At 40.1% G+C, this 22,754-nt stretch overlaps 1 protein-coding gene across 1 annotated transcript in view; it reads right to left on the bottom strand.

The window, feature by feature from the left end:
- REELD1 (reeler domain containing 1) overlaps positions 1 to 22,754 on the bottom strand; it is a 298,396-nt gene that overhangs the window by 196,868 nt on the left and 78,774 nt on the right. Inside the window, exons 2-3 of the mRNA XM_044062235.1 lie at positions 21,876 to 22,098; positions 20,911 to 21,071 (exon numbers count right to left, since the gene is read on the bottom strand). Of these exons, the coding sequence (XP_043918170.1) occupies positions 20,911 to 21,071; positions 21,876 to 22,098 (384 nt within the window). The remainder of the gene's footprint in view (positions 1 to 20,910; positions 21,072 to 21,875; positions 22,099 to 22,754) is intronic.

Below are 22,754 nucleotides of genomic sequence, written 5' to 3'. Positions count from 1 at the left end.
CTGCTGATGTCATTCCTTGTCAAATACACCTCCGGGGGATGAGTTCCCTAGTAATCCTCGTGGTGCATCCTATAACATCTCCATGCAGTAGTGTGATATAGATCTTAGTCATGGGTTCTATACCCACACATGTCAGTTGTGGATGTGTTGTGTGTGTCTCACTGTCTGTTTTGTGAGCAATACAATTTGGGCTACTCACTTGCAGGAAATTCGAATTACCCTACTCTGTTAACCCTGCTGATGTCATTCCTTGTGAAATACACCTTTGGGGATGGGGTAGCCCAGTAATCTCCGTAGCGATATATATATATATATAACTGCGTAATGTTGTAGTGTGATAAACTAATTAGGTAGGAGTTCTATTCCAAGACGTGGCAGGTGTGTGTGTGTGTGTGTGTGTGTGTGTGTGTTTGTTTGACAGTCAGAGCCTGTGTGGAGGTGGCTGTGAGTGTCTAACCACTGGACATGCTGAGGGGTGGTTTTTGTAGTTTTCCTATATGGTGGTCATATTATATGTCACAATGTCCACCTCACGAGAATTACAGATTTTAATCAGCCAAGAGACTGTGTTGGCAAGCCATACCCCTACATCTGGTAAAAGGCCTGGTGAACAAAATAAGCACCCCTACTGTTACCCAGAATACGGTCTGAACCCATGTGTCATACACAAACACACTTGCCTCAAAAATCCTGCTCTGTTGCTATTACACTGCACATTGTTGACAGATAGTAGGCATGGTGTGAATGCAGTGGGCTGCAGTGGGCATGGCACCCTGTCCACCAGTACAATAGGCACATAATTGTGGACAATGTGCCTTCGCTATGTTCCCCACTGGACGTCTGCAACATATGTGATGCCATCAAATGTGATCCACAAAGGACATACAATGCCTTACACACATGCCCCATATGGACAGATGCCACTGACACCAGGAAATACCTGTATCATGCTATCAATGCAGGTGCAGGCACACAATCCTGGTATGCACATGACTCCTAAAGGTTCCAGGTACACGTGATGCAGATGACCCCATTGTACACACGACACTACCGGTCCCTCTATGGTTACCCCATTTAACGTTTTAATGATGATGATGTTGCACACAGCATCTTGCAAGAGTACTGTTCTCACATAATGATTGGACAGGAATTGTTTTGTTACTGTAAATGAAATGCTCAAAGTAATGTATTTGGGCAATGTACAAATGTTTGCGTGTATTAATGACACATATCTGTCTGAGGGAGTCTTGATATTACATAGGACAACACCACTACATAATACAGGAGTTGCTGGTGTTTCCCTTTTTCATTCTTTTTTACTGCTTTGTTGTCACATGGTATGCTCTTTATATATCTATTTATATCTATATCTATGTATGTATCTATATCTGGACATAAACACACACACATACATCTACATAATGGAATACATTTCCTATACTGTTAAATGACTGGATGCTATGTTTGTGATAACATCCAATGTCTGTATATCTGCCATGGTTTAGTAGTAAATCACATTGGTTGTGGTGTGCAGGGTCCTGGTTTCAAGCCTTGCAGAGGCCATTTATTTTGTTGCTGGGCAGAACAAGGGCATTTGGATATGGAGTGATTAAGGCACTTTTAAGCAGTTGTGAGCGGGTGTGTGCAGGTTTGCTCGACAGTAAGCAGTGGTTACTTTTGGTTACAGTTCTTTACATTCTTTCTTGATTACTTAACCTGTGTAGGCAGTGTTTACCCCCATGCAAACAGGCTGTAACATGTTCACTGCTGCTTAAAAATGCTTGCTCCCACTTACCCCCGCCCTAATTTCTTTAAAAGAAAAGAAAAAAGGGGTGATAGGAAAGTGGTGAAAAAGGGGCACAAAGAGGGAAAGACAGTAGGCAAGGTAGCTTGGGATGTGCAGGAAGGGTGTAGGGAAGGTCCATAGCTGTCCATTTCTTCTACAGCAACGGCTGTGCATATGCAATAAATTTGGCGGTACATTTAGACACTCACAACCCAGAGAGAGGGGTGAGGACAACAATAGTATGTTGTGATGCCAATTAGAAACATTTACATGTGTCCGGTGGACATGTGTGTGAAATGGACAGCTATGTATGGGGCATGCGTTTTTTGCAGGAACAGATTGCCCTTATTTTCTTTTACTTTTAGGTGTGGGATGTTGGGGAAGGAGAATAGGTATGATCAGGGAGGATAGGTTAGGTAGGATGACAGGCAAGATAAACAAGACACGTACAGGGGCGGTATATGACACATGGGGGGGCACCTTGGATGAGGAGGGGTGTTTGGAAGTCGCAAGCCCATGAGCCCACACATGGATACAGTGGGACTGAGGTCCCCATCCATGGGCAGTCACCACTGCACCTTCACAGCCCAGAAGGTGTCTGTGCTGGGGGCTGTGTAGGAGGGGCAGGCTCACCCTCTAGTTGCACCACTTGGCCCTCAAGCTGGTATAGGCAGTCTCAAATCTCCCTGTCGAGCTCCCTACACACCACGGCCTGGACCATATCACGGGTGACAGATTCCTGTCGGCTCCCGCTCTCGGGGGGGGGGGGCGAGCCCCATCCCCTGCAGTGGTTCCACCTGAAGGTGGTGCAGGGCCAATGGACGAGGCAGTCCCAGGCTGGGCCCCAGATGTGCCGGTTCCCAGTGCCATGGCCAGCTGAGGTGGGACAGGTGGGTCCGCTGGGACCGGCCTTCCCATACAAGCTATGTTGTAGTATGTTTAAGGCAGATATGGGTTAGTAATAGTCAACAGCATTCACGATTAGTTATAACAGCATGCATAAGTATTCCCATTACCCAGGGCACCAGATATAAAATAGTTGCAGAGCAGGCAGAACACTTGCATATATGGATAATCAGTGGCCATTACAACACCATGCAGGTTTCATTGATGGCAACAGGACACCAATATGGGGGTATTTTAACATGGCACATGCATAGAAACAGATGTGAATATTTATAAACCAATAGGACATATGTCCCAACAAAGGTTAGGAGTGTAGACATACCAAATGAGTTGTGTAAATCGGTTATTTTTGCACATATGGTAGGGGTGAGAGAGAGAGAGTTAAATTAACAACTAATAAATCCTTGTAGTTTACACAACATTCGTAGTCACTGCAGTGGTCTGTCCCTTACATGTATTATTCACTACCCAATGGCGTTATATTGTACAATGGTATGTTTGTAGATTAGTTTGTATGGGACCTGTGTCTTACATACAGGCTTAACAGGATGCAGGTGTAATGCAACATGTTTTGAGACTGCTGACTGCTGTCATACACTTTGGGTGAGATGCTGGGATGACAGGTATGTTTGCATGTATATTCTCTGACTATGTACAAGTCTATCAGTTATATGTCATTTACAGCTGCCTACATTTCTTGGATCATCACACTAATTTGTCAGGGGAACAGGGCAAAAGGTAGGTGATGTGGGCCATTTATCAGGACATACTGGGCAGATTGGAAAAGTTGAGGGGTATGAATATGCATACCACTTTCTATTTGAGCATTCTAGCATAATCTGTACAGTTGTTAAGTGTATATATGCATACAGCTTTCTCTGAACATTCTAACAAACTGTGTGCAGTTGTGTGGAATGATTATGCATACAACTCACTGGCGCTCCTGGGATTCAAAGCCCTGCTGTGTGTGACAAAAGCATTACAGTTAAGATCACTGTACACTATGCTATCAGGCAATTGTGAGGCTTTGCAATGTATTTAGTCTAATATGACTGACCTGTTTGCACTTCCAACATTGTTGTACAGCACTTCATACACATTTTATCTGCATACCACAGTGTGGGTAACACTGCTTACTACAACAGTACTATTTAATAACTGTAACAGTACAACAACATATGACTGCAGGGTAAACAGAAGCAATGCAGGGGTTACACCTTTATTCGCAGCATATTACACAATTCTGTATACTGGTACAACACTTTCTGAGGCTCTTACATTTATTTGTTATGACAGTACATGCAGGCTATTTAATAACCTGCCTCGCGACGCATCCTTTGCAGCCTAGCATCATAGGCTTGCTGATTCACAGCATGCTCATCTGCAGCTGCCAGAGAAGTACAGTGATATTTAGCTATTCTCCCACTCCAGCCATTCTGCCTGCAGGGGGGTGCTACAACCAGTTATGAGCCATATTCCTGCCTCTTCGGTTTAAGTAGGGCCAGATTCCCACACTTTTCCGTAATTGGCCGGTTTCGAAAAGGCTAAGCTATGTCTTATTCATTACAGGTTATATATGTGTCTGGTATCCGTCATTCATGTGTACATACACTGTATGGTGTCCTGGGGACTTCATAACTTTATTACAGTGACACCTCAACTCTGTTTACTGCAGTACTCCAATTCACATATCTATGGTCTGTGGCAGGTTATAGAACATTACACAGTACATAGATTCAGTTCACATGTTTGATTTGATTTCCCTGTGGTGAGGATTAGTTTGCTGATACTTCCTTTATATGTATTGCCATCATGACGTAGTGGTTAACTACTGTGATTGTGATATACAGGGTCCTGAGTTCTAGCCTTGCAGAGGCTGTTCATTTTGTTGCTGGCCAGAACACGAGCTGTTGGGTACAGAGTGATTAAGGCACTTTAAAGCAGTTGTGAGCTGGTGTGCATGGGTTTGTGTGGAGCTAAGCAATGCTAACCTCCGGTTACAGTTTCTTACAATCAGTTAGCCTCTGCATTGCTTCACCAGTGTGATACTTGCATACCGGTGGCCAAACAGGCTTATACCTGCTTGTTTCCGCAATTGCAAATGCACTGCATTTGGTGTTTGCATCTGACACTCACACCCCTGGGTGGTGGTGAGGACTACAATAATACCTTGTGATGCCTATTACATTGGCTTACATGTCTACAGTGGGGTGTTGCAACCATGTGTTCGTAGATGTTGAGTAGTGGGTTATGCAACAACACATATGGTCATACCATACTTAGCCATTTAAACTGGACTGTGCTGCGGTGGGACCCATATCAGGAATGGCTGCCCATTAGGCGTAAGCATGCCGGTCGACTATACAGAATCCGTGGCCTGTCCAGAGTACTAATACTATTGGTGTATTCCTCTTACAATCTGCACCTGTCTGGCAAATATCTGGGAACTGACACCATTAAATACATACAAGTAATTGGGTTTAGGACCCCACATCCTTCAGCCGAGTCATGCTAATGCATACCTATTATTCTATCAGCTTTCTAAGGTTGTAAGTGGAATATGTGCTTTCTGTCCCTATTTGTTCTCCCAATGGTTTATGTTCTGTCCAGTGGTTTTGCTCTTAGGGGTTGAGAGGTATGGGCATAAGCTCTGCCTATTTCGGAATATTACATACATCCCTGGGGCGGTCCTAACACAACTGCGCCAGCCAACACCTGCACACCTAGGCCCACAATTGCATACCCATAGTTCCCCCACCTGCCCCTCCTCTACAGCAGTCATCCTTACTGTGGGTGTGGGTGGGGTCTAACCACACCACTACACACTGCCCACTCTCCACATGTCAGGACCCATGTCGTACGTTGTGTCAACCCATGGATTATCAGGCTTGCACAACCTACTGGTCTATGTACGTCTACAGCCTGGTTTGATGAATCATTACAGGGACTGACTCTGATGATCAGCAATTTTTGGGTTGTCCCACAAGGGACACTGATGTCTTTGTTTCAAGATTAGACCTGGCAGGTCTCTCCCACTGGTAGTATCCTGCCTGTGGTCTGGGAAGCAGTGGTGTGTTTACTTGTATCGTGTGTTTGTACGTTTCACCTGTCTAGGTCAGGGTGGTCAATACTATGTGTTACACATTTATTGATTGGACCCCTCACCCCCATTTGCACGGCCTGTGAACATATGTAATTCGTAACTGCTGTATCATATCCTAGCTATTTACATGTGTATATTTACACACACACACACACACACACATATATATATATATATATATATATATATATATATATATATATATAGATATAGATATATATATATATATATATATATATATATATATATATATATATATATATATCTGTGTGTGTGTATATATCTACATTACTATATACAGATATATCTGTATATGAATGCATACATGTATATATTTATATATTGCTGTCTATGTATATCTAACAACATATGGGTGTATGGGTGTCTGCATATGCATATGTATATATGTGTGTATGTATATGTCTTCTGTCTCTGTATGTATACATTTGTACTACGGAGAGGGAGAGGTATATCTTCATGTCGCTATGGGTAGATATGCACACACATTCCTCTACATATATACATCTACATCTGGTTATTCCATTCTCTGCCATGTAGATTAGACTTTGCTGCAGTGGGACTCATAGCGGGTGTGGCTGCTCGTTGGACGACACCTCTGCCCAATGAACACTTTTGCTCACATCCCTGGGGCTGTCCGTATAGGCCCACATCAGCCAACACCTGCACACCTAGACCCATAACTAGCTACCCATAGTTCCCCCACCCGCATCTCCACTACTGCACCCATCCTTACTCTGGGTGCAGGTCGGACCTGAGCACACCACTACATGCTGCCCACTCGCCACTTCATGGGACCCATGTCATACATTGTCTCGACGCATGGGTCATCAGGCTTTCCCACCCTTGTATTCTGGGTATGTACACACCACAGCCAGAATGGTCGTCGTATCGGCTTCATTTGGTAATGTCAATTTTTGGGGTGTCCCGCAAGGGACGCTCCTGTCTGTTCCAAGATTAGATTTAGTGGGTGCACTCTGTCCCCCCCCCCCCGGTTGTATCCTGCCTGTGGTCTGGGGAGCAGTGGACTATTTACATTGTTTGTGGGTTTGTGTGTATGTTTCCTCTGTCTGGCTGGAGGGGGGGGGTCATGATACGTGTTACATGTTTCTTGCTTGGGCCCCTCACTTCCATTGGCATAGCCTATGAACATATGTAATTCTTGTGTGCTGTTTCCTGTCATAGCTGTATATCTGTGTATATCTATGCACACACACACACACACACACACACACACACACACACACACACACACACACACACACACACACACACATAGACACACACACACATATATATATATATATATATATATATATATATATCTATATATATGTCTGCATATATATATATATATATATATATATATATATATATACATATATATGGTTGCAGACTATATATATATATATATATATATATATAATATTTATATCAGTAGAAAAGCAAAGAGCGACCAGACCACAGCTAATAAAATCAAGCCAAGTTTTATTCCAGGAAATTCAAATGGTGAGCGCTTTCGCAGCAAATAAATGCTTCATTAGATATATATTTATATATATGTCTATAAGGCAATGCATACCTCCGCACAAACACACTTAAACATGCTTACTGGTACTTATATATGCTTATTACTGCTTATTCATGCTTAAACCTGCTTACTAGTGCCTTATTCATTATGACACTGACACTTCACTCCAGTTCACTTTTAATTGTTGGCCAGCGGTTTATGCCTGGTGAAAGCGCTTAGTTATTTGGATCTGTGTTTTATTAAAATAGTGAAGACTTACGTTTAGTCCTTGGTAGCTGTTTTATTATTTTTTCTTATTTTAAGTGTTGAGTGGTGGTTTATCCGTTTGGATTTCTTTGTTTTTTTCACTTTTAATTGTTATTATGCAGGTTATACAGCAGACAGATGTCAAAATATGTTTATATACAGATTACCAATGGAAAATGGTATGTGCTGCAGTGGGATTTGGAACGGGAATGTCTGTTCATTAGGCAGATGCTCTAACCACTACACTATTGCTATGCTTCTTCATTTGCATATATACCCATATACCCATGGATCCTAGTTCCCTAAACACTCACCCCAACACTTCACTGACACAGCAGTCATCCATTCTCCAGTTGGATACACAGTGTATCCACACCACTTCACATTGGCCACTCCCTACTCCTGTAGTCCCATCCTATGGGTTTACTCACTCCACGTATCCTCAGACATCCCAAAAGTTTAGTCCACACACATTGGTGAAATGAGTGACCAATAGGACACTATTCACAATTTTTGGGTTGTCCCACCTGGGACACACATGTCTTTATTTCAAGATTAGACTCTATACTTCATTACATCATTACTCCCGTTAACATGAAACTACAATAAATTAATAACTATGACTATGTGGTAATGCACATGTTACACATGAGCGCTAATAATGTACGAGTTCGGCAAAATTATATTACATATAGGACCGGTTTAGTGACTGGCGTTGCCGTAACAGGCAGATCACAGGAATGATTCCATGTGTGAGAAAGTCCTCACATTTGATTTTTTGAGAACAGCACTGACTTCAGACAATGTACACACTTTTTCATTTTTGCAGATTCGTCCCTTCCCTCTTATGCACAACCTATTATTCTATCTACTGTCGAGGTTTGTAGGGGCACTTTAATGTTATTTATATCTGCAAAAGGAATGAATGTGTTACAGGGAATGTACTTCTACACATATTTATATATATATATATATATATATATATGTATGCATGTGTATATGCATATATACTTATAACAAACTCGCTGACCTCCACGGGGTGGTCTAATTAGAACCAGGCCATCCAACCCTGACATGCCTGGATCCATAATTTCATACCCATGGTTCCTCTACCCCACCCGAGTTCGAAATACAAGCAAACCATCCATTTTCCAGTTGCTATCACAGCCGTGACACACCTCCACACATTGCCCTCTCTCCAATGTTAGGGACCCTACATGTATGTTGTCCCAACCCATGGATTATCAGGCTCTCCCACCATTTAGTCCTTGAACATACCTGCCCTTGCTTGTGTAATGGTCAGAGGTCTAACCATCCTAGCAATTTTTGGGTAGTCCCACCAGGGACTACCCTGTGATTGTTTGTAAAGTAGACATAGCAGATCAACAATGTTACTCCCACTGGTAGTATCCTGCCTGTGGTGTGAGTAGCAGTGATTTGCTCATCCCTGCCCAGCTTGATATGACATACTCTGACAGCACTAAATAATACTGGAGTTGCTGTAGATTCCCTTCTCATTCTTTTTGTATGCTTTATTGTCACAATGTTCATTCTTCATATATATATATATATATATATATATATATATATATATATATATATATATATATATATATATATATATCTATATTATATCTGTACATACACATACACATGCATCTACATAATTATATACATTTTCTGTGCTGGGCATGGCTTACACCCGCACAAACGCACTCAGACCTGCTTACTGGTACTTATATATGTTTACTACTGCTTATTTGTGCTTACACCTGCTTACTAGTGTCTTATTCATTATGACACTGCCACTTTGATTGAATGACATTAGTTAAATATTTCATGCGGTACTCCAGTTCACGTTTACATGTTATTATGTAGGTTATACAGCAAAATGATGTATAAATATGTTCATATAGACATTCCACATGGAAAATGATATGTGCTATAGTGGGACTCGAACCATGAATGCCTGTTCGTTACGCGGATGCTCTAACAACTACACTATTGATGTTAACGTTGACTCTGCATGTTCTTTTCTATTTTGATGATTTTGATGTGTAAGCTACACTAAGCATGGGGTGGTGATGCGCAACCACGCTGCGCTTTGCTTACACTTTCAATAATGAAGCAATACAAATGTAAAATAGGGACACGGGGGAATCTAATTGTGATAGTTCTAGGGACGAGGCTCAACATTCCACTATGTGCTTGTGTGTTTACTACCTTGATTTTATTTCAGTGTTTGTGGACACTCTTGTATGCTTAGCATACATTTCAGTATCCACGGACACTGACTGTTAATGAGGTTCTGGTTGCTGGATCTAAGAGGTCTAGTGGGGATGTGTGGTTGTATGAGTTGCTGTAGTGCAGGGGTTAGGTTGGGAAAGTAGTAGAGTTTGTGAGAAGTAGATAGTTGATTAGTAGCATATGAGGTAGCTCCAACCAGTTGACCTGCTTAAGTGACAGACAGTGATGGGACCTATAAGAGGCATCGGTAGCAAATTTGACAATTTAGTTGTAACAAGATTCCATTTTATTTAGGTCGGTTTGATGGAGATTAGTCAGTATAATTAGTCAGTAATAGATTAGTACAGGTCATATGGGCATGAAGCATACCAAGAGACATATTATGCAGAACCTTTATTTGCCTGGGATTGCCAGGGATGTAGCAGGGTACTGCAAGACCTGTGACCAGTGCCAAAAGGTAGGCCAGGCAGAAGACAAGGTGAAAGCTCCTCTGATGACTTTGCCTGTGATTGAGAAACCATTTCAGAGGGTAGCTATGGAAATTGCGGGGTGTCTGAGTACCCCAAGTTCCACAGGGAAGAAGTATATGCTAGTGGTAGAAGATTATGCTACTAGATACTCTGTTTGATGACAGATGACAAAATAGCCAAAGTAGTGGGAGAAAAAACAGTTTTTGGCTTTAGAAGAAATAAAAATCTGAAGGATTTTTTATGTCATGAAGGGAAGGCATAAAAAAGTAGGAATAATTTTACACAATGTGCAGGTACATGAAAATGCAGAAATTATAAAGCATGTGAGCACATTGTGGATGCAGAATCCTATGTACACCCTGTATCAGGAAAACAATATTGTTTTGATTTGTATGCAAATTGTAGAACAAAGAATGTTGTTTACCTGGCTGTCTGTCAGGACTGCAGCTCATTCTATGTAGGAAAAACTAACTGCATGCTGAAAAGCAGAATTCTGAACCATTTGTCCTCTGTAAGATTAAAACATGAACATAATGCACTTTTCCAGCACATTTCTAAGTATGAAAATCATAAGTTTAAGTTTATGGTTATACAATGTGTAAATAAAAACAAAAGGGAAGGTGATTTGATTAATGAGACAGAGTTGAATGAAACTAAATGGATCATTGAGCTAGCAGCATAGAAAACCCCAGGTTTACATGGGGTTATACCTTTAAGCCTGCACTAAAGAAAAGGAGGGTGCGGCACTCAATGTTAACTGAAGAGCTCTATAAAAACTGCAGTTTCATTTGAGTTTTGTATCTAAAGAAGGGCTTGGTCCCGAAAGCGCTCATTCCTGTGTTTTTAATTGTGTTTTAAATAAAGGTTTTGAAGCTGTTTGGCGTGGTGGCCAGTACCTGCTTTTTTTTTCTTTCCTGCTGCTGTTTGCTTACAGAGAGTTGCCCCAGGAATCCACAGGTTTTACACCCTTTGAGTTGCTGTATGGACATTGGGTGAGGTGACTTCTAGATTTCATTCGTGATGAGTGGGAGAGTGAGTGTGAATCCCACAAGGAGTCTGCTGTGGCATATGTCCTAAACCTCAGGACAAGGCTTAGGGAGCTCATGAGCTTGGTCCATGAGAACATGGCAGGAGCTCAACACCAGAAAAAGGTCTGGTATGACAGGAACACTCCAGCCACAAAGTATGCTATGGGGCATCAGGTGATGGTGGTCATTCCTGTCAGACACAATATTTATTTATTTTTATTTATTATTTTTTTTTTTTATTTTAAATTTGTTGACCAGGAATGTCTGACTGGATACATGTCCATTTTCAGCGAAGGCCCGGGGAGAAAAGCTCCAAAGAAAGTTACACAAACATCTTTACAAAGTACACAGTAACTCGGTTTACAAAGTCTGTGGATAGATATAAGTCATACAAGAAACACTTATTAAAGAACAACAAAACAAAGCGGTACCAAAAAATAGTATAAGTATACAATTGAAGCCCAACAATCAGTCAGGCTTGGAGCATGGACATAACCACTGAAACCTGAAATACTGCTTGAGACATTTCTTGAAGCAAGATAAGGATCTAGCTAGAGTAATGTCAGCAGGTAAAGAGTTCCAAATTTTGCCAACATAATTGGTAAACAGGGAGTGTCCGGCAGAGTTATTGGATATGATAGTTTGAACAACTAGTCTATTAGAAGAGCATAGTGTTCTAAGATTAAGGTGGGGATAGATAATATCTTTTAATGCCGGAGTCTTTTCAGGTTGTTTGAGTACTTTATAAGCCAGTATAAGTTGGTTATACTGAAACAGTCTGGGTAGCTCTATCCATCCAAAATGACTTAGGTTAATACAGTGGTGTATTCTATAGGGCAAGCCAGTGGCAAATCTTGATATGTGATTGTAGCAGCTAGAGAGCTTGTTAAATTCAGTTTTATTTAAGTTGGTAAGTACAGGGGAGGCATAGAGTAGGGTAGAGAGTAGACTGGAGCAGGCAATGGCAGTTCTGGTAGATGGGGTTAGGAAAGGCTTTGTCCTATATAGGGATCCAAGTTTTTTGTTAATGGTTTTGACAGTTTTATTGATGTGCACATCAAATTTAAGATTGTTGTCTATAATAACTCTTAGGTGTTTAGTATGAAGGTCTGGGGAGATTATGGTTCCATTACTGGACATGATGGAAAAGGATAACAGTGGGGGCCTGTGGGTGGGGGAGAAGAGTAGGAGCTTTGTTTTGCTGGGATTTAAAATAAGACAGTGGTCAGCAAACCAGTTTTCTACTTGGTTAAAGGAACTCTGCGTGATTGCCTGCAGCTCTAATTGGGAGGTAGCAGTGCAGACCAACATGGAGTCATCCGCGTATTGGATGCAATTTACCTTTGGAATAACAGTGTGAAGGTCATTAATAAATATTGAAAACAGAAGAGGTCCCAGAATAGAACCCTGGGGGAACACCCAGTGTGTGGGGCAGGAGATTAGATAGTTTGTTATGCCATAGGAGGTCTTGTTGCCTATTATGCAGGTATGATTGAAACCATTGGAGAGAGTGTTCTCCCAGTGACATTGTTTTCAGGGTCTTGATAAGTAGATGGTGATTTGCCACTGGCTTGCCCTATAGATCCAAGAAGAGGGCAGAGGACAATTTGCTATTGTTCCTGTTGTGGTTGATAGTATTAGAGAGTATTAGGCTGTGGTGGTACTATGGTGTGGCCTAAAGCCATGCTGAGAGTTGGCCAGTAGATTATTCTGAATTAGATGGGACAGAAGTTGTTTTTGGATGCATTTTTCCATAATTTTAGCAAGTGGGGATAAGATAGCTATGGGCCTAAAATTGGAAAACTCAGTAGAGCTTCCACCTTTATGGAGGGGTATGACCCGTGATATTTTCCAGATAGAGGGGAGTTTTGCTTCTGATATAGAGCGGTTTATTAGAATAGAGAGAGGGTATGCTATAGCGTCTGCAGCTTTTTGCAAGTATTCAGCAGGGAGTAGATCAGCAGCTAGGGTAGTGGGTTTTAACTTTTTGATTAGAGAACAAATGAAGGCTGTAGGTATTGGATGGAAGCTAAAGGATGACTGAATTTTGGGAATAGTTACCTGTGTGCTAGAGGAGTTTAGGGGCATTTGGCTAGCTAGGGTTTGGATAGTCTCGGTAAAGAAACTATTGAAGGTGTTAGCGACCTCCTCTGGAGATTTATCAGTAGAGGCTGAAGGAGGTGGGGTAGTGGTATGACCTGGGTGCATAAGTTTATTGATCCTGCCCAGAACGTTTTAGGATTATTTTGGTTTCTCTGTTGGAGTTGGAAGTAGTAGTTTTTTTGAATAGTAAGGTGGATCTTTTCGTGTCGTTCCTTAATTGCCGAAATTTAATTTGATCTAGAACCACTTTTGTGGCGCGCCATTTATTCCATGCCTGATTTCTGAATTTGATTTTAGATCTGGTTTCTGCAGAGAGCCAAGGTGCGATTTTAGTTTTAGTCCTCGTTGAGCTGGCAGGAGCATGAGAATTGAGGATGGTGAGGAATTTATTGTTGAAGTAGGCAACAGCCTCTTCAAGGGGCATATTTTTAATGGCCGACCATTTACATGTTTTGAGTTCATCTTGAAACCTGATAGGATTAAAGTTCTTAATATTTCTTACTGTTCTTTATGAGGGCTGGTGCTGGTTATTGTTTTTATGTTTGCAAATAAAGGTGAGAAAGTGATTGCTGAGGTCAATCAGGGAAGGTTCCAGAAGTCTACATATGGGAATGGCTATTGATTAGAATCCAGTCTAGTATGTTCTCTTTGTGATTAAGTTTTCCTATCCTAGTGGGGGTGGATATGATTTGTGAAAATCCATATAGATTCACATGCGTGGTAGGTGACTGTGAGGAGCAGTTGCCGATATTAAAATCTCCAAGTACTATGGTTTCTTGTGGGTAGTTATTGCTAACCAGTAGAGGGTATCTTCTAAGGTATTGGCATTATTTCCTGGGGGAATATATATGCAAATAATATTTATGCTTTTGTTTTTATTAATCTGGAGTTTAGTGGAAAGTATTTCTGCTTTGCTGACCTGGGGTGGTTGTATGGGATCTATTTTAACATTTAGTGTAGATTTATAGAGTACTGCTATCCCACCTCACTTTGTAGTGGTCCGGTCAAGTCTGAGTATATTATACCCAGGTGGTAGAACTCCATTGTCTGGGGTTTCTGGTTTTAGCTAGGTTTCAGTTTAGCATAATATTTTGGGGGAATGGAGTTCTAGTAGGGCATGTAAGTTATGTACTTTGTTATTTATGCTTCTAATATTTAGATTGCAGATCAGAAGGGAGTTGGAGGATCTATTGATAAATAGCATTTTGATAGGCTTATCACCACCTGAGGTGGGGCTATCAGTAGCATTAGGGCTAGCGTTGGGGTGGATGCCACCATCCTTTGTGAGGTTATATCGTAAGTACATAGTAAGTTTCAAAAAATTGTTTGTAAGTTTTTGATACTGTTTAGATTTTGAACTGGTGTATCTAGGTTTAATAAGCTGATGGTAAGCTGTGTTTAAGGAGTTGGGTATAGGGTAAATTATGGGATGTCCAGCTATATTTGATACAAATGGGGTGGTTTGACATTTTGGATAGTGAGATCCTAAGTAGTGTTGATTTCCATAAGCAGAGAGGAGATATAAACATCATAAAGCTTAGTAGGGAGAGTAGTGACATTACTTTGAATGGATACATAGTTAGAGGCAAAGCTAGGAATTAATTCTAGAGTCACCTGGGTTTAGTAGATGGATAGGAAATACTAGGGAAGTGAGGGCTGGTAAGAAGGGGTTTGCAAATCTGTTTGGCTCAAGTAAGAGGTGAGGTATAAAAAATAAACAATAAGCTTCAATAAGCCATACAGGCATGGCCTGCCCCTGATAACAAAATGCAGGTGATCACATTCTTAGGGACAGTGGGGTACTATAGAAAGTCTGTCCACAATTATAGTACCATAGCTGCTCCCCTTACAGACCTGACAAGGAAAAAACAGGCCAGATAGGATAGCATGGACCTCAGCATGTGACCAGCCATTCCAGAAGTTTAAAGGAGCATTGGGAGGACCCCCTGTGTTAGCCATTCCATATTACAGCAAAGAATTTGTTGTGCAGTGGGATATTTCATACCATGGTGTGGGGGCTGTACTAGTCAGGTTTTCTCAGAGGGAGAAGAGCACCCAGTGGTATATCTCAGCTGTACACTCCAACCCAGGAAGGAATGCTATGTAGCTGTAGAAAAGGAATGTCTAGCCATATTATGGGCACTGTAGAAACATTAGTCTTTTGTGTATGGAAGGAAAATTCACTGTAGTTACAGACCACAATCCCTTAACATGGCTACATAGAGCCAGCCAGCAAAATGTTAAGTTATGAAGGTGGAGCTTAGGACTTCAAGCATATGACATGAAAGTACAACACAGTAGTGTGATCAGCAATGCCAATGCAAATGGGCTGTCAAGACGGGGAATGGGGTAACGTATTCCCAGATAGGCTTCTTTCTCTCAAGTCATGTTTCTCAAGGGTAATCTGTGCAAGGCTTTCCCAAGTGTGTGTGTGTGAAAATTAAATCTTAGAGTGTGTGTGTGTGTGTGTGTGTGTGTGTGTGTGTGTGTGTGTGTGTGTGTGTGTGTGTGTGTGTGTGTGTGTGTGTGTCTGCTACTTGAGGCAGGGACACAAAGCACTGGCTTCACAGAGAGGGTGCTGGAGGACTTGTCTTAGACACTCAGCTGAGGACCTAACCCTACAGCTGTACCAGTGAGGAGTCTTACTGGGAACCTGGAGGAAGACAGATATAGAGAAATCCAGACCCCGGACTGAATGTGTTCCCTGTGTGCTCTTAAGGGAAATTGTGCTTGATGCAGAGAGGTCTGCATCTGGAAATACTGAGTGTATCCATTTGTTTTCCAAGTGCACGTCCCTCTCTAGTGTCAGTGGTGAGGATTCAAGCTCCTTGATTACTGGCCCACCGTGGGTGGGAATGTCACATATTGGTGGCAGTGGTGGCCATCACATATTGGTAGCAGTGATGGGCATCACAGATAGAAGCTATTACAAGTAAATCGAATAGCCTTGGTAAGACAGGAGAGAAACGTTGGTGCTACTGGTCTTAAAGATATAGTGACTATGAATATGACAAGCATACTGACAGTGGCTTTCTCTCAAGCTAAAAGCTCGTGTAAGAGGAAGATCTAAAGTAATTAGGAATGCATTTTCATGACAAATGTTTCTAAGCATGTTGAGTAGTGTAAATGTATGTCATTTCAGAATATTGTGATTGGAATTACATGGTAATGGATTATTTAGTTAGTAATTATAAAGGGAAGCAGAGCACAAATCACATCACAAAAAACAGAAAACTTGAGACCTATCAGAAACTGCTCGAATACTAAAATTCTATATAAATATTCTTTAGACTTAAGTCATGCTAGTACATGTACTTTTCAAGTGCCTGGGTGTATCAAAAAGTGTCTTTGTGGGGAACTAGACAAATGTTTAACTTAAAGCTGAAACAATGGCAAGTAAATATACTGTACTGTAAGTTTTGCCTCCACTGTTAGGAAATCCAGTATACTTCATCTTCATATTTTGTAACAGTGAACTCTTTTTATAGGTGTTGGACTGGATTCATCTGCCTTTAACGCGTTGTTCATTATGTGTACTTCTTTCCCTCAATGTGTATGTTCCTCTCATTCTAATTGTATGCTATTACTTTTCACAAATTGTCTTTTCCTGAGTTGACAAGACAAGCACGCTGAGAAATGTCACAAAAAGTTGAGGTTTAATAAAAAAAGATTAAGTACAACGTGCAAAGGTTTTGGGCATAGCCCTTCCTCAGTGCAAAATCAGTGCACTAAGGAAGGGCTATGTCCGAAAGCTTTGCACGTTGTACTTAATAATTTTTTATTAGATCTTGACTTTTTGTGATGTTTCTCAGCCTAAATTTTTGCTTTGTCGACTTGTTGTGGATTATTTCAGTCTGAGTTTGCCACTACAGTGTTCTATTTTTGTTGCAGCTTGTTTTCCTGAGTTGAGCCAGAAAACATTCCATCTAAATCAGTACTCAACTCTGGGTAACAAAAGGATAAATAAATAAATAAAAGTAGATAATTCTGTGAGCAGAAGAAACAGGACGTTTAAACTGCATATTTTCATTATTCGTATATTAAGGTTGCATATTTGTCATTCTTATATTAAGGTTGAGGGGCAACAGAAAATTACAGCTGAAACATACTGACATCAATATTGTCCTAGTGATTAAGGACTTGCTAACAATGTTTTAAATGCAATCTACTATTCCTCTTTTGAATCTGTTTTTGCATAATAGTTGAGAACAAGCCAGCACAGCTTGAAAGGTTGTCATTGTTATAATAATAAAAGAAAATTTTAATAAAGCCAATATGTTTTTTGTTACATTTTTTATCAACTCCTTATAGTTATAAGGCATTTAGCAGAGATTAAATCTGCAACATGTGCCCACAGACTATGACAGGCTTTGGGAAGCAGTAAGAAACAAATGCCTCTTCTGTCAGAATGAGGAACACTGCTTAATAGGCATTCGGTCTTCACTCCAACCCTCCCCTACCCCAAAAGTAACATAGTTCAAATTATTAATCATTGTGTGAACTGTGGAGCAGTGTATAGTGCACAGATTTTAATGATAGTAAATATAACTCAAATATAAAGCTGTCTGTGCTGCCTTATCTGTATTTGGTTTAATTCAAGAATTCTAGGTGTTACTTAAACTTTAATTTTAGAATTTGCCTATCTGTTTCTTTACAGACAAATTCCTGAACATCTCTATGATTGCATGTCACTGAAAGCATGCGACTATAGTGGTTACTTCTTTCTGTAATCAGGCCATCATATTATTACCCACAATGCAGCACACAGGAACCCTTTAGTAATGGAGAAGATCAGTTAAAACAGTATTTAGTTTGTCTCATTCTGTGGTCTATGGGACATGCCACTGAGCCTCATAATTACAGTGTTTGTGTACCTTTATCAGTCTGCTGATTTTTAGGAGTCCACATTATGAGTAATCCATTATTGCAAATGCAGTTATATTCTAGTCTTTAAGAAATTAATGTCTTTGTTTCCTAATGTATTCTCTTACAAAGATGTCCACAGTCTATATATAAATTGGTTTATCACCCCTAAGTATACTGTGTAACTGATTCCTTGGATGTTTAGCTGGCTGTTCTGTGGGGCATAACTCTTAAATTCTTACCTCATATATCACTGACAGTGTTCAATGTGTGAATCTGAAAATAGCATTAGTATCCCCAGACAAGGCTGACTTTACAGCAGAATCTAAAGGGCAGTATAAACTATTTGCTGGAAGTTCCCAACAAGGGAACTGACTTACCAGCCACGATCCATACAGTGTACATAGGCTGTGAAGGTCATCTGACCTACACATTCCATGCAGAAGACATTGCAAAAGTCATTACTAGATTTCAGGGCTTAGGTCAGCTTACTGCAAAGCCTCTTCCGAAACAGTGTCTTTTAAAACAATAGCACATTTGTTTGTTGGTTTGTTTTTATATATATATATATATATATATATATATATATATATATATATGTGTGTGTGTGTGTGTGTGTGTGTGTGTGTGTGTATATATATATATATATATATATATATATATATATAAAATGTGTTTGTGGGTATGAAAAAGAGAGAATGCACAAATGAATGAATGTTCATTTGTATAAATCACATATGGCTGAATTTAGTTTTATATAGTGTGGGTAAGTAAGACTGCGCATTAAAATTGTTTGAATGAGAAAGTGGTGATTGTAAAGAAGTGCATGACTGTTATAGCAACTGGTGAGTACATGTAAATGTTTGCATGGTAGGGTTAGAGTAAGCATTAGGTAGAGGGATAGAGTCAGTGTCGTGCATGATTTGTGCTATGCATGTTCTGTGTCCTTTTGTCTTGTACACTGGTACTGTTAGGAAAATGGCTTTTAGTAAAGTAATTTCTGCTAGCCCTAAACATGACCCTGACATTACACCTGCTCCTAACCCTAACCCTACACATTACATTACTAACAATCCTTTCCTCTAACAATATCATTACCAAGAGGACACTAGATCTTGGATTTGTAAATGGGGTTTATTGATATAGGGCTTTTTAGTGGGAAAGAAGTATTCAGTGACTTGTGATTTGCTCTTATTAGTCAGTGTTTCATGATTCTCTCTTTCTTCTTCTACCATTTGGGATTCTCTCTTCTGAGTTTTCAACCCCTTGTGATAGACTCTTAACAGAATTTGCCTCCATTCCCTTTTAATATATTACATGAAATACAGCTAATAAGAAAGAAGCATGAAATTAGATGATGTGATAGACAAAACAGATATTGCACTTTTCAACAATAGCTACTGCATTTCATACACGACTTATGTACTGGACCCCTGTAGAAATATGAGCTGAATTATAAACTTAACAAGTTAAATAAAAATAAAAAAGCAAACACCATCATCCCTCTCTTAAAAGGGCTCCTGAATTGTCACTGAAAAGATTATGATGTTGGTGTTATGGCTACAATACATACAGTTATCTGGGACTATGTAACAGCAATCAACTATTATCCATAAGAGGTTGTCTTTTTAAAGTATAAAATATTTTTGAAGTCATTTATGATTAATGGGTCTCATTCACTCTAGGTTAAGAAAGAAAGTAGTGCATTGACTCTTGGGTGTCATTTCATTTAAGAAGTTCATGTAAAATAAATGTAGGATAAGATGTCGTTATAGATAAATATTACTCTGCAAACCTAATCGGTGTTAAGAAACAGGGACCTGCTTCGTACTGTCTACATCAATTATTATGCCACTTTTCACTTGATGGGGTCTAGTGCACAAGTGTTCTGTTATATAATGTCCATATATATGATTACAGATTGTTAAATCAATATGACCAGGCCTATTGGCGCAGTAACAGGAACCCTTCTGAACCTCTGGAGATCTGACTTTATTGAGCAGCTCAGGAGTCAGAGGGAGGAATTGGTAGCTGATGCCTGCTTATCTTTCTTGGTGGAGGGTTTTGGAGAATCCCTTTTTAGGGGTTAACTACTAGGGCTGAGTGAGGATCACCTCCTGAGGTATGTGGTTTGCGAACAGCACATGTCAGGAAGCCTCTCAGGATAGTGTGGGATAGAGTTCATGCACTTAACCCTCTGTGTTACTATAACATGACACACATTTGCTAATACAAAAATGTTGCTTATGGGATCAAAGAATTACTCAGGTCTGCATATTATTTCATTCTACCCGACAGGTGCTCTGGCTATATTCTGCTTGTCATAATAGTTTCATTATCTCTGAAAGAAACCTCTGACCGAGTGACATTACTACCACAAGGTGTGTGGCTAAATCTGACTATTAAATATCTATGTTTATATGCATTACAGTATAAAATGTCACACACACACACACACACACACACACACACACACACACACACACACATACACACACACACGCACACATAATCAGTGACAACAAGGTGTTTCCTCAGCCAATGAAACTGAGACTGGGACAGCTGTACAAGCTATAAGTCATGAAGTTATGTAGCACAGAAAACAGTACCTTCAAATAAAGTAGTCCCATTTGCAGGGGTCGTAGATTGCAATGCCATTGGTAGTATTTTGCTGAGCATGTTGCGTGTCTCATTATTTGGCTGCTGGCCAGAAATTACAGGAGATTCTATTCTTGTCCAGTAGACAAAGTAGGACTGCACTACAGTTGCCCTGAAATAAATGGTGATGAATCATTTTCACTGACTGTGGTTAGTGATACATAAAAGTCTCATTAAACCTTTCACGTAGATGCATCCATTAAAGTATAGTGCTCTCGGTAGACAAAAATGTTATGTATGAATGCAATCAAGGGCTGAGACAATAATTTTCTGCTTACTCCTGTATTGATAGCTAGCAGGAGTTCTGTCTGCTGGCATAATACACACCCATGGCTTACATTTAATGTGCCAAAGGTTATATGAGATAGTTCTAGTATGGCTAATGTGCAAATAACTCAGTAATGATATTCATTGTTCACTCATGATATCACTGATTGCAGCATACTCAGATGAGGACACATTTTATCTGTGTGTGTTTTGTGTGTTTCCCTTTAAACACCCTTGTTAAGGTTTATGGAACTGTATAACATTTCTGCCTACATTGAGAGTACATTGAGAGAATTGTAATCTTACCTAGTAGTGTGATCACAGAATTATTAATAACTGTTACAAATTTGCAAATTCTGCATATTTCACTTGTAAAGTGAGAAAAGCTGACAAGCCTTGTGATACCAAACAAAAAACAGCTTATAACCTTGTCACAAGAGATTCCCTAACAGTTGGAAGGTAATTTCTTTCAGTAAAAATAGTTGCAGGGTATGCAGATACACTGCATATAGATAAATATGTTGGAATACTACTGCAACAGAAAGTGAGATTTGTCGGAACACCTTTGCATATTAAACTGTAACCCATGCATCAGCTTTGATTTCACAGAGGAACTATGAAATAAGTTGTCCAATAATATCATCCTTACAAAAATTTGATGTCTCCAATGGGATGATCTGGGGCTATCCACACAAAAGACAGGTTTCTTTTCAGTGACTTGTCTGAATGAGTGACACTGTCTCCTTTTTCAAAACAGGTGAGCAGCTTCGAGCCAGAGGGAATTATGGCGAAGGTGCCTGCAATCTGATCATTGGAGACTCGGCGGGCTTGAATCAGAAACCCCATGAAGTCACGAGTGCTTCTTATAGTCACTGCAAAACAAGAAGGAAACCAATTTTATGTATTTATTTAGAATTTACCATCTGTGGTGGTGTTCACATGCAAAGATGTCTGTACTTTCTGACAGATAAAAGTGCTCTTCTATACTTACTCATCAATTTGTCCTTACAGTATCTTGCAAACTTGACCTGTACCCTAAATTATTAGATTAAAAGAAAAATAGATTTACCATGGTGGGCAAAACAGTCCGTTATTACCCAGTGGTTAATACTTATTATACCATGACCCCCCCCAAAACGTGCACGCTGATTGGCCAGTGTGCCCGTTGTAAATCGAGTTATACTAATGGAAAAAGGTCCGGTCGCCCGGACTTTTTTCCATTAGTATAACTCGGTTTTTAAAACACTGTCTCGCTATGTTAAATGGGTTTAACATAGCGAGACAGCTTTATAATAAGCAACGGAGATCTCCGTTGCTTATTTTAAAGCTGTCTCGCTATGTTAAACCCATTTAACATAGCGAGACAGTGTTTTAAAAAAAAAGCAACAGAGAAAGCAAGATCTCCGTTGCTTTTTTTAGTGTTTCGCTATGTTAAATGAGTTTAACATAGCGAGACAGTTTTAAAATAAGCAACGGACATCTCCGTTGCTTATTTTAAAACTGTCTTGCTATGTTAAACTCATTTAAC

This window comes from Protopterus annectens, chromosome 2.part1 (genome assembly GCF_019279795.1).
Source record: "Protopterus annectens isolate FY-2018-M chromosome 2.part1, PAN1.0, whole genome shotgun sequence".
Taxonomy (NCBI): domain Eukaryota; kingdom Metazoa; phylum Chordata; order Ceratodontiformes; family Protopteridae; genus Protopterus; species Protopterus annectens.
This window is presented reverse-complemented; position numbering and strand designations above follow the sequence as displayed.